The 13,337-nt window shown below is 40.5% G+C and overlaps 1 protein-coding gene across 1 annotated transcript; it reads left to right on the forward strand.

Moving 5' to 3' along the window:
- Positions 1 to 3,050: 3,050 nt before the first annotated feature.
- On the forward strand, positions 3,051 to 9,491 carry LOC125916855 (zinc finger protein 736-like; the record flags this gene model as incomplete). Its single annotated transcript, XM_049623119.1, has 4 exons — positions 3,051 to 3,248; positions 8,329 to 8,455; positions 8,954 to 9,033; positions 9,390 to 9,491. Coding segments are annotated over 4 exons (507 nt in total), but the record flags the coding sequence as incomplete, so codon positions are not given.
- Between the last annotated feature and the right edge of the window lie 3,846 nt (positions 9,492 to 13,337).

Consider the following 13,337-nt stretch of genomic DNA (forward strand, 5'->3'; position numbering starts at 1 on the left):
ATATATATATGTAAATATATATATATGTAAATATATATATATGTAAATATATATATGTAAATATATATATATGTAAATATATATATATGTAAATATATATATGTAAATATATATATATGTAAATATATATATATGTAAATATATATATATATATTTATATATATATATATAGTCACCATGCTGTACATGTTCTTACACATCCTGTGTAAGTATACCTTTTATCATTTGATCCAATGTCTGAACAATTCCCCATCCTCAGCCCCTGGCAATAAACATGCTAATCTTCTACATTTTTGTTTTTTTACATATTCCAAATATATGTGATTTCCTACATTGTGTATTTTGCTGTGTGGGGCTCATTTAACTTAAAATGTCCTCTAGGATTATTCTGTTGCTGCAAAGGGAAATATGTGCCTGTTTTCTGAGGCTTTTAGACAAACCATAAATTAGATGAGGGACCTCTACCTGGAAAAGAGCTATTACCAGACAGGAACTTTTTATAAAGCATTACCTGCCTGGCATGGCAAACATTGGTTTGGCAAACATTTATTCTTTCCTTTTTCCTGTGAATGCACTTCCCCCTTTTTGAAATTCTAAAGCCTATCCCCTCTCCTTAAGACACAATGGAATGTAAGCATCACCTGCCTGACTTTGAGCCTCATACCACTGATGTTCCTATCATTAAATATTTTTCTCTTGTGGAACTGTCTTATGTCAGCTTAATTATTGGAATTACCAAACAACTGAGAAAAGGTGAAGAAAAATATTTTCCTCTCCTACACATTCACTCTCCTGCTGAAAACTCACCTCTGTACTTCAGAGCCAAAATATAATATGAAGACAGAGTTTGGGATAAAGAGGAACAATAGCTTTCTTGCTTTGCCAGGTAAAGGAGGCTGCAGCAGGTTAGGGTCTTGAAAACTGCAAGCCAACCCAGAGGAAGGAGCTGGGGGGTTGTAGGGAAATGCAGGAGCCATCTGGTTTCGACAGTTACTGTGTTTGTGTTGCCATCCTTGTTCATCATGTTTTCAGTGTGGTCCTGGGTTTCTCATTTTAAAAAGGCTAAGAGGGGCGCCTGGGTAGCTCAGTCATTTAGGCATCCCACTTTGGCTCAGGTCATGATCTCACAATATGTGAGTTCAAGCCCCACTTCAGGCTCTCTGCTATGAGTGTGGAGCCTGTGTCAGATCCTTAGTCTCCCTCTGCTCTTCCCCCACTCATGTGCCCGCTCTGTCTGTCTGTCTGTCTCTCTCTCTCTCTCAAATATTTAAAAAAAATTTTAAGGCTAAGACAAGATGAAGGGAGGATTTCCCAAGAGAAGAAACATCCTACTTGGTTAAAAGTCAAGCCTCGCTGATGGTTTAATGCCGCCATTTTTATTTTTGTTCAACTTTATACTTTTAAGCGATTTCTGTTTCAGCCACCAGTGCAACAGTATTAAGACCACTTGATACTTACTGTGAGAAACCACTCAATATTTTCTAGAATAGCTAAAAAAGAAAATAGTGTAACATCAAATGTCAATGAAATAATGAACAATTCGAATTCTTGTTTGTGGCCAATGGGAGTTTGAAAAGTATGTCCTATTTGGATGATTATTTGGCAGTTGACAAGGGAAACAAAGACTGAAGGAAATGGCAGATAAAATTAAATTTCCTTATAACCTGCAGCCCATGGACAACTACTTGAGACAGGCAGAGTAAAAGTTTTTCCAGGAATTCTTTACTATCTTAATGTTAATGCTTTCCTAGAGGGAAAAACAACTTTAGCTTCACAATAACTAGGTCTAGGTATCCTGTGAGTCTTGATTAGCATAGGAAAAAAACTCATTGGAAACTACGCCTTGACTTCACCTCCCCCAGTTCCCAAGTGTAAAGTCAGGGTCTCTTCAGGGTCCGAGGGCACCTCTTCCTGATTATGGGCCCTGTCCCCATACTTGAATAATCAGGGAAAGCTCCATTTGTAAACGTGTGTCCTTCTGTGAAGCAAATGGAGGAGAATGTGTAAATTTACAGAAACTCTGATCAGTGGAGAAGGCATGGATTTAAATCTGGACAATAACCATACCCATGGTTACTGTGTTTTCCTTGTTCACTTCCCAAATGCTTCCCAAAAGGATCCTGTGTGGAGTTTGCATTAATAATCATTGCTGCTACCCTCCCCCTCAGATTCCCTCAACTGGTGTGGGTGGAAACAACAGTGTTGTTTTAGTGAAGTGCTCCAAGGGATTCTGTTATGGGATTTTTACATAAATACCCAGGATTCAGGGATTTGTTTTCTCAGCGATTCAAAGAATAAAGATGTGGACACAAAATGAGCAACGGGCAAAACTTTATTACAGTATAACAGAGGAAGAGTAGTAGGAAATCTCTCTTTACAGAGAGGGGGCGTTGTAATGTGAATACCAGTGACAATAGGCAAGGGCCTTTGTGGTATAAGGTTCTGGTCTCTCCCTCTTCCCTTCCCCCTTGTTCCTTCTCAAGTCCTATGCCTACTGGATTAACAACTCCAGGTGCTGGGTTTTCCCTCCTGATTGGCTCATTTCTATTCCAGGAGGAGTGGTCTATGGCCATACTGTTCCTTGTGGGTTTTAAGTTTTATCATCTACTACCAGTTTTTAGTTAGGTCTTTAGTCAAATTCCTGCAGGGGAGTAGGTGGTGTCTGTCACATTCTTAAGAGGAACCTTACACCTGAGGGGGTTTGCGGTAGTCAGACATTCCCAGCATTGTTCCAAAATGTGTTTTCCCCACCCAGGGGCCTCAGGTCCTAATGGTTCCCTTTCTCCCTACTGAATCCCATCTTTTCCTATCAAAATGCTAAGGAAAGCCAGAGTTAAGTGGAAAGGCTTCCCATTAAGTTATCAGAGTTGAGTGTAGGCTTTGGCTCAAGGATCTCCGGTACAGGAGTTGGGGAGGGTCAGGTCCATGTAACACACTGTTCCTATGCTCAAGCAGAATTTGTGGGCTTCTGTGGGAGGGGTGGCCTCCTGAAAGCAGAGACAGGAAACTCAGAGGCTGGTCTCCACCTGGGACACCATAGTTTCTGAATAGCTCCTGACACAAATGATGAGGAACTTGGGTCTTTTTTGCATTTCAAAGCCCTGCCTGCAGGTGACCGGGTTACTGGTGAAGAGGTTGCAGTGGTGGCTTTAAAGGCATTTGCTCCCACTTCAGCTGGGATTTCTCCACAAAAATCTTCTGAGAAAACTCTTGAAGAGGAGGTGAAAGGAGAAATGGCCAATTCTCAGGTAAGCCTTGAGTCCATTGCAAGAGGACCTGTCACCTTGTTCTCAGGATAATCCATGCATGTAGAAATTGCAGGGCACCTGGGTGGTTCATTCAGTTGAGCATATTTGATTCTTGATTTAGGCTCAGGTCTTGATCCCAGGGACCTGCTATCCAGCCCTGCATCAGGGTTCCTTCTGAGCTTGGAGCCTACCTAAGATTTTCTCTCTCTACCTGAGTCCCTGTCCTCCATCATTTGCATGCGTTCGTTCTCTCTCTCTCTCTCTCTCTCTCTCTCTCTCTAAATGAAAAAATTGTAAATACCAATGGTTTTATTTGTTTAGTTCTTATGGTTCTGTTTTAGGTTTTCACCTAATTTTTTAAAATTTTTTCAACGTTTATTTTGTTGAGACAGAGACGAGAGCATGAACGGGGTAGGGTCAGAGAGAGAGGGAGACACAGAATCCGGAACAGGCTCCAGGCTCTGAGCACAGAGCCCGATGAGGGGCTCGAACTCAGACCGCGAGACGACGACCTGAGCCGCAGTCGGATGCTCAACCGACTGAACCACCCAGGTGCCCCAGGTTTTCACCTAATTTTTAACATTTCAGAAATGATATTCTAGGTTATGTCTTCAGAACACTCCTCCCCTATATCCCAGAGACCTCTCTCCCTTTTCTCCTGCTGGCTTCCAGTAGGGCAACAGCAGTTGTCACTTTAAATTAAATTCCTACAAGTATTGAAAATATTCCCTTTGTGACAGATCCAGAGAGGAAGGTGTTGAGGCCAAGTGTCCTGTTGCTGATGGGGTCTGGTCCTGGGATAGCAATCAAGGAAAACCATTCCCATTTAGGTCTTATCTGAATTTTTTCTCTGCTCCGGGCAGAGTAGGATTATGAAAATGCACAAATACACAAGATGGATATGAGTCACAGAATAACTTAGAATGTTGCTGCTCTTGAGGATGTGGAAAAGCTATTTTAAGATACACTAGATATTCTAGGACATTGCAAGTATATGCGATAAAGTCTGTATAAATCCACTGTGTCCTTAACTTCTTTATATTGTGATTTACTGTTTGGGGTCACAAGAGCACACCAGCGATCCGGTGTCCTGAGGTGTGCCTTAGGCACTGATACCAATTTGTTTCCTTACAGCTGATGTTACCTTTTATTACTTGGGTTTGTGCTCTCTGCCAGATTCCTCCCCTGTAATGTTCATATTTTCCTTATCAGTTGTGATGATTTTAGGCTGGTTCCCTGAACAATTTCCAGACACCATCACATTTAAACTGGAAACATCTTTCTCCTAGTTTCTCTTTTCTTGTATTTTTTTTCCTTGTAGCTTTTTTCTCATTTAAGTTTTTAAGTTTATTTTGAGAGAGAGTGAGAGCAGGGGAGTGGCCAAGAGAGAGCCAAGTCCCAAGTAGGCAACACAGGGTCAGCACTGAGTGGGACAGGGGGCTCAAACTCACAAATCAAGAGGTCTTGACCTCAGTCTAATTCAAAAGTCAGAAGCCTGACTGAGCCATCCAGGCCCCCCTTCCTTGTAGTTTCTGAGGAGGAGGACAAATGCAAAACAAATGTGGATAAAATTAAAATTTCTCACAACTTACAACCACCGGAGAAATACTCGAGACTGGCAGAGGAAGATACTCCTCAAGGAATTCGCAACTGCCTTAATGTTGATGCTTTTCTAGAGACAAAAAGCAAGCTTAGCTTTACCATAGTCAGACTTCTGGGATCCTGGAAGTCTTCTTTAACATATGAAATCCCTGTAGACACTTATATTTCTTCCCCCCCCCCAACTTAAAGTATATAATCAACAGTTCCTCTCAATTACCCTGCAGCTCATTCTTCCCACAGATCCCGTCCCTGTGCTTTTACACAACAGCCTCATTTACCAAAAAGGCTCAAGACTATTTCCTTGAACATTGACCCCTGGCCCACCTCACATTAGTTCCCACCAGACAATGAAGACCCTCAGCGTTGTGAAGTAGATTAATGACCTCTGGGGGTCGAGGTTCTCGATGAGTCAGACCTTCATCCTTTATGTTTTTATTTTGCTGCATAGTCATGACACAGGCATACCCTATTTACTTCTGTGTGTTTCAGAAAAAGAAAGAAGAATCACATAAGTACCATGTTTGAGTGTCTTAAAATCCTGAAATAAAACTGAGCACAAATGATGAATGAAACAAAATCTTTCAATGAGGGGCACGTGCATGGCTCAGTTCATTAAGCGTGGGACTTCCACTCAGGTCATGATCTCACCAATCCTGAGCTGGAGCCCAGCATCAGGTGAACAGGAGCCATGCCTCTCTCTTTCTCTCTCCCTCTCTATCTGCCCCTCCTGGTATTCTCTCTCTCCCTGTCTCTGCCCTCTCTCACTTCCACCCTGCCTCTCTCTGTCTCGCTCTCTCTCTTTGTCAATAATAAGTAATAATTAAAAAATAAAATTTAAAAAAGCTTTCAAATAAAAACTATATTAGCACATCATGGAGTACTACGATCAAGACATTTCTTGAGACATTGTATGGTGCCGGATAGTTTATTGAAGTAGCCCAGGGACAGGACCCGTGGGCAGAAAGAACTGTACTTTGGCTGCATGAAGCTTATATGCTCAAGGGGAGGGTAGGTGCACAGAGTGTTCAATCACAAATGTTTCTTTAAATTTTTATGTGTAAAACTACTTCTGCAAGATTTCTCTGGTGCTTACCATTCAGTTCAATATTAAGCAGCGGTGACATGGACCCGTGGTCATAAGACCCTGTAAAAGTGTAATAACCAGGGATACCTAGGTGGCTCAGTCACAGCCTGGAGCCTGGAGTCACAGCTTGGGGTTCTCTCCCTCTCTTTGCCTCTCCACCTTTCACACCGTGCTTATCCACGCTCTCTTTTACAATATAAATAAACTTAAAGAAAAATGTAGGAACCAGCCTTTATTTGATGAATGTCCACATAATACAACTGTATGTTAGCTTTCTGTGCTAAAGGTGAAAATTTTTCTGATTGTATCCCTCATCATACTAGAGTCAGAAATAACTGTTGTATTTGTATCTTAATGTGTGTTTGTGTTGATAGTGTGAGTAAAAGACCTAAGCACCATTATCTACAATTAGTTTTAGGAGTTTCATGTCACTGAAAACGTTTTGTTTGATTTTGAGGAAGAGAGAGGCAGGGGCAGAGAGAGAGAATCCCTAGCCAGCTCCAGACTGTCAGCACAGAGCCTGAGGTGGGGTTTGAACTGGTGAACTGTGAAATCATGACCTGAGCCAAATTCAAGACATGGACACTTAACCACCTGAACCACCCAGGTGTCCTTCATTGAAAATGTTTCCTAGTCACCAGTATACTTTTCTACATTTAATATCTATACAACTTCTTTGAATATTTATGTATGTGAGCATGGAATGTATAAAGGTGATCAATTTTGTGTGCATACCTTCTTTCCATCATCCTTCAGGTTTGACACCTGCTATGATCATTTGGTTAGGGGCCCCTCTGTATATTTTAGGTGTCATTTTAGGTCAACTCCAGGTCAGATGACCTGGGTTAAAACCTGATCCCTACCACGTATTGGATGCTTGAAAAAATATTCACATGGAAATAGAAGAATAATGTGTCTGTTGTCTTAGATTATGATTTGTTTTCCAATAAGTTATGAAAAACTGTGAATGCTCTCTACTAACCAGGAAATGCTTGGAAAGGTTTATTGCCTTTCTTGCTATTCTAGTAGAACCTGTAATTGCTATGAATCCCATTTAGTTCCAAGTTCCCCAAAAGTTCTTGTCTTTGAGTTCTACTTCTTCGTTATTGAAATATGTATCTCTTGGCCCATAGACTAATGCCTTGTTAGAAATGCAGACATCTACCCCATCCTAGAACTCCTGAACAGTATCTGCATTTTAACAAGATCCCCAAGGTCCTGTTGTGAAATTCTAATTCATATTAGAATATGTTAAGTACATTTGTCACTCCCCAGAACTTTCCATTTAAGAAATAGATGGCACGTGTACTGTATGATGTAAATACAATATTCAAAATGTATATGCCTGAGTTGATGCCTTCATTTTACAAATTCTCTTGAATAAACACAGTATTTATAAGGTTTATTACCTCCAAGGTAAAGAATATACTAGAGCATAATACTGGGTGACAAATAATCTTACCTCATCAAGCAGGAACCTCACCTAAGCCAGAACCAGTTCTCCTGATCTAACTGAACTAACAGAAGTTCAGTCGTTGGTGAATCACAAAAAAACTATACCACGTGAGGATGTGAGCAAAGCAAAAATGATTTACAAAAAACAAGGAAATCACAGGGAGGAAGTTCCAAATCAGATACTCACGGAGGAAGGGGGAATTGTGTCCTTTCATTTAGGGTTAGCGTGGATATTCAGAAAGGGGAGGCCATCATCTTATGTCAAGTGGAGTATAAGGTTGCACATAAGCCTTAAGAGAACAGTTGTGTACATACTCTGCATATTTCATAGGAAATGAGGTTTGTGCTCCTCCTTGGGTGAGATTTTAGTATTATAATGAGGTAAAAGGGAGCTCCTGGGTGGCTGAGTCCATTGAGCGTCCTACTCTTAATTTAGGCTCATGTCAGGATGAAAGTCCTGAGATCATGCTCCACTTTAAGCATGGACCCTGGTTGGGATTCTGTCTCTCTCTCTGCCCCACCCCCACTTGTGCATGCTCTATCTCCCTCAAAGATATAAGATTTAAAATAAAATATTTGAGATGAAGGGAACTGTACTCACTCCGTAGTTTAGTCTATTATGCATTTGCTTAGGTGTGAGTCAGGGGTTAATCTCCAACTGAGCTCATCCAAGCTCTTCCTCAGGGCAGTCATTACCTTTTGTTGGATGGTTTCTGTTTCCACCACAGGAGACTATACCCATGGGGAGTTTTTTTGTGAAGTAAAAGATAAGATAGAAAAAGAGGTTAAGTAAAGTGTGGAACTAAGATCGGTGGGTACAAGCACAAGCATTAAAGTCAGGTCTTGGAGTCTGGCTGGTGACATTAACTGCCCCTTTCATTTGACCTAGCATTATGAACTCTGCCTGTGGCCACTTGATAACTGTGTTTTTTATTGCAGGGATTGCTGACATTCAGGGATGTGGCCATAGAATTTTCTCAGGAAGAGTTGCGGTGCCTGAACCACAGTCAGTGGGAACTGTACAGGGATGTGATGTTAGAGAACTACGGACACCTCCTTTTCTTGGGTGAGGATAACTCCTTCCACATTTCCCAAACCATACTCAGGGATTTGTTCCTTGCCTTGAAGACTGTCTCTTGGAATCTTCCTCTTTGCATGATTGGGATTCAGATCCCTGCAGTCAGGGAAAGAAGTATGGGTTTGTGGATGTACAGAAAAATCTTCATGGTGTTTCCTTTTCAGCTTTACCTTCCCTTCCTTAGGGTAACATCATCATTTCTGTACATTAATGACAATTCTAAAGGCTAAGTGGCATAAAACGGTATCTCTTTTGTCTTAAATACCGATTTCTACTCATTATTGTCATGGTAGTACTCGGAAGTGGAGGTCAAGATCTGAACATGGAAAATTTGTCCTGCATGTTCTAAAGGGGTTGTTGGGCCACAGCATTTGGGAATTCAGTTTCTAGGATTGTACTATGTCCTCTCTGCTCTAACTCAGCACAGTAGTGGATCAGAAGTTAGAATCTCCAACAACACTCACATTCTTTTTTTCTAATAAACAGGTCTTGTTGTGTCAAAGCCAGACCTGGTCATCTTTTTGGAACACAAGAAGGATGTCCGGACCGTGGAGAGAAAGGAGACAGTAGTTACACACCCAGGTAGGTGGGAATGAAGTCGATGACAGAGGTGAGGTCCAGTCGTGAAGGAGGAATTGGACCTCAGAATGTGGTTGAGCAGCTCTCCTTGAATGGAAATTAGGTTGGAAAGGCCAGTTTTAGGTCTCTCCTTTCACATCGGGCATCTGCTTTCCAACACATCATGCTGTTACATTCTCAAAGGATTGTTCTTCAGTTTCACTGAAGGTCCTTCACATCCATAGTGAGGTCTTCCAGAACCTTATTGGTTCTCCATTGCTTGGAGGTCTTGGGGAAATCTCTGCATTTCTGAGGAAGTCTAGGTTAATCCATTTCTGAGTTCGGTTTTGCTTCTTGTGTGTAGTGTGTCAGGGTAGTGGTGGGCATCTTGGGGTTAGGTGCAGAAATCCCAAGAACGCTACTGGGAGACATCACAAGTTATCGGGTTGATCCTTTCCAGGATTAAGGAGGCTTTCATTTTAATCATACAAAATAGAGGCCCAGTAATTTCATCAGGTAATAAAGCAATTCCCTAAAATGAGAAAATCTTGTCCTTTTTTTCACCTCAAAAGTTCATTTCTTGGGGCGCCTGGGTGGCGCAGTCGGTTAAGCGTCCGACTTCAGCCAGGTCACGATCTCGCGGTCTGTGAGTTCGAGCCCCGCGTCAGGCTCTGGGCTGATGGCTCGGAGCCTGGAGCCTGTTTCCGATTCTGTGTCTCCCTCTCTCTCTGCCCCTACCCCGTTCATGCTCTGTCTCTCTCTGTCCCAAAAATAAAAAAAAAAAAAAAAAAAAAAAGTTCATTTCTTGGGTTGCCTGGTTGACTCAGTTGGTTAAGCGTCTGGGTTGAACTCAAGCCATGATCTTAGTTTGTGATTTTGAGCCTTGCATCAGGCTCTCTGCTGTCAGTGAAGAGCCCGTTTGGGATCCTTTGCCTCTGTGTCCATCTGGCACATGTTCTCTGTTTCTCAAAAATAAAATATTAAAAAAAAAAAGAAAGTGCAGGATGCCTGGGTGACTCAGTTGGTTAAGAGTCCATTGCATTTGGCTCAGGTCATGATCTCAGGGTTTCTGAGCTGAAGCCCCACTTAGGACTCTTGGCTGACAGCCCAGATCATACTTGGTTTCTCCCTCCCTCTCTCTCTCTCCCTCTCTCTGCCCTTCACACACTTGCTCTTTATCCCTCTCTCAAAATAAATAAAGTGTACGTTCATTTGCTTTGTATTAAGTAAAATAAGAAATTTTCACTCAATGTGTTGCATTCCTCAATGGTGAAATAATTTAAAGCACCCATTATATTCATATAAGTCTACATAAATTAATGCCATTATTAGTTAAAACTCATGGCCTATAATAAAATCTCAATTGTTACTTTATTTCTTAATAATTGAATCCTTTTATGATTTTTGTCTTGTATAATATGAAGTTCCTGTGACTTTGTCATATGTTTTCATTTTGAGTAGTTGTATATGAGATTCCTTTATGATTTATTATATCAATAGTCCTGATATGACATGGGCATGTGCTTTATGAGAAGTGAGGGAGAGAATTAGTAAACTTCCTATATTTAGAAAAAGAGTTTTAATTATAAATGTAATTTCACTTCAGGAAAAATTAAGTATTGTTTTTTTTCTTTTTTTTTACTTTTCTCAGAATGTATATGTATTTAATACGAAAGATTTTTTTAGTATATGTGCTGCCGAAGCGAGCACACCAAAGATTTTTTTGATAAAGTGATTGTTGGCCTATTTTACAATTTTGATGAAACTTGTTTATTTAGAAATGAAAGGTTTTGGGGCACTTGGGTGACTCAGAGGGTTGAGCATCTGAGTCTTGATTTCAGCTCAGGTCATGACTTCATGGTTTGAGTTTAAGTCCTAAGACCATTTCTGCACCCAGTGTGGAGCCTGCTTGGAATTCCCTTCTCTCTCTCCCTCTCCCTACCCCCACTCGCTTTCTCTCTCAAACTTATTAAAAAATTACAAAAAAGAAATGAAAGGTTTTTATTTGTTTGATTCTAAAGAATGGATTATAGGGGAGCCTCGGTAGCTCAGTTGGTTAAGCCTTCAACTTCAGTGTATGTAATGATCTTGTGGTTTGTGACTTTGAGCCCCGTGTCTGGCTCTGTGCTGAGGGCTCACAGCCTGGAGCCTGCTTTGGATTCTGTGTCCCCCTCCGTCTCTCTGAGAGTCTCCCTGGCTTGCCCTTTCTCTCTCTTTCTGATACATAAACATTAAAAAATAAACAATGGATTATACCCTTAAATCTGTGTGATAGGAGGGATCTATTAACATAACACATTGTTTAATGTCTTAAGTGCTTAATTCACAAAAGTTCATTAGAGGTTTCCATGGTTGATTTTAAGGAACATTCTTTACAATTTTAATGCCCATGAAGATAAGCCAGTAATTCAAAATGTTCCTTTTTCATGGGTGCACAGTCACAGTTGAAAATTAGAGCTAAAGCTAGGGGTGCCTGGGCTTAGGTCATGATCTCATGGTTCGAGAGTCTGAGCTCTGCATCGGGCTCTATGCTGACACTGTGGAGACTGCTTGGGATTTTTTCTTTGTTCCTTCTATGCTTTACCTTTTTCTCTCTCAAAGTAAATAAGGTTAAAAAAAAATATATGTATATATAGTGGGCCTGTTTTAAATAGCTCATTTTTATGTAGAATTTTTTGGTTTACATTTTGTCTGGTTTTGAAATTCCATAGTAATGTGCTTCCTTTTTATGGAACTTTCCACGGCATTATTTAGGTGGGATTTTGCTTTTACCTGTGTATTTTGTTTTAGGGTGACAAATTTCAACTCATTACATTTTTGGACAATGTGAGTGAGTCTAACTCAGATACGATCAGCCTTATGCCCTTTGCTAATAAAAGGATCTATGTATTTGTAGCAGTATTACCTATGCATACTTGTGACTCATCTTGTGTATTTCTTTCCTTGATTAGTGGTAAATGAATGTTGTATCCTGTTTAGGTGAGTTATCATGCTAATAGAATTAATTTCATCATGTATTTATTGGTGAATGTATTGGCTGTATGTATTTTCATTCTGGTTACCTTAGAGAGTACTTAAAACATCTTAAAGGTATTACAAACCTTTATACATGCTGCTAGTGCAGAGCTCAACAGAGGGCTTGTTTTTTTTTTGTTTTTTTTTAACGTTTATTTATTCCTGAGAGAGAGACAGAGAGAGAGAGAGAAAGAGAGACCGACCGACCAAGCCCATGCAGGGGAGGGGCAGAGAGGGAGGGAGACACAGAATCTGGATCTCCAGGCTTCTTGCTGTCAGCACAGAGCCCAATGCGGGGCTCAGACTCATGAACCCCAAGATCATGACCTGAGCTGAAGTTGAGCATGTAACCAAATGAGCCCTGAAGCAACCCTCAGCACAGGATTTGAATTCCCAAACTGGGAGAACATGTCCTAAGCTGAAATCAGGAGTTGGACACTTAACCGAATGAGCCACCTTCATGTCTCTAACACACTGTTTTAAGCTGATAGTGTCAATTTTATACAAAACTCTTCTACTTACCATCTCTGCACCTGTACCCACTTTATATTGATGACATCATAAATTCTTTTTTTTATATTGCATTTATTATTACCTAGATTTGATTTTTATGCTTTTATTTAAGAAAAAGTCTGTAGCAGAAATAAATGTGACTTGTCCTACCTTGTTACAACACTATAGGTTTCTATAATTGTGTAAATATTTATACTTCTCAGAGAGCTTTATGTTATGTCTTTTCAGTTACTGTTTAGAATCTTTTTATTTCAACAAGGACTTTTTAAAAAAAATTTTAATGTTTATTTATATTTTGAGAGAGAGACAGAGACAGAATCTGAAGCAGGCTCCAGGCACTAAGTCTTCAGCAAGATCACAACACAGGGCACGGACTCACCAACCGTGAGAACATAACTTGAACCAAGGTTGGATACGTGACCAACCGAGGCACCCAGGTGCCCCTAGAAGGACATTCTTTAACATTTTTGTAGGAGAGATCTGCTGATAAACTTAGAGGGGTTTTGCCTTGGGAAAGTCTTAATTTCTACATGCATAGAAAACAGCTGTGCCAGGTAGGGTATTCTTGGATATTTTTTGATCTTTCAGTATTTGAATATATCGTTCAATGCTTTTCTTTCTATAACATCTACCGAGAACCCCACTAACAACCTTGTAGGAGCTCTCTTGTACAAGATGAGTTGCCTTTGTCAAGCTTTTCAAAATTCTCTTTTCACTGGTCATTTTTGGTCAGTTAATTACAACGTGTCACTGTGTTCATGTCTTGTCTTTTTTCTTCTTCTAT

This window comes from Panthera uncia, unplaced genomic scaffold (genome assembly GCF_023721935.1).
Source record: "Panthera uncia isolate 11264 unplaced genomic scaffold, Puncia_PCG_1.0 HiC_scaffold_1264, whole genome shotgun sequence".
Taxonomy (NCBI): domain Eukaryota; kingdom Metazoa; phylum Chordata; class Mammalia; order Carnivora; family Felidae; genus Panthera; species Panthera uncia.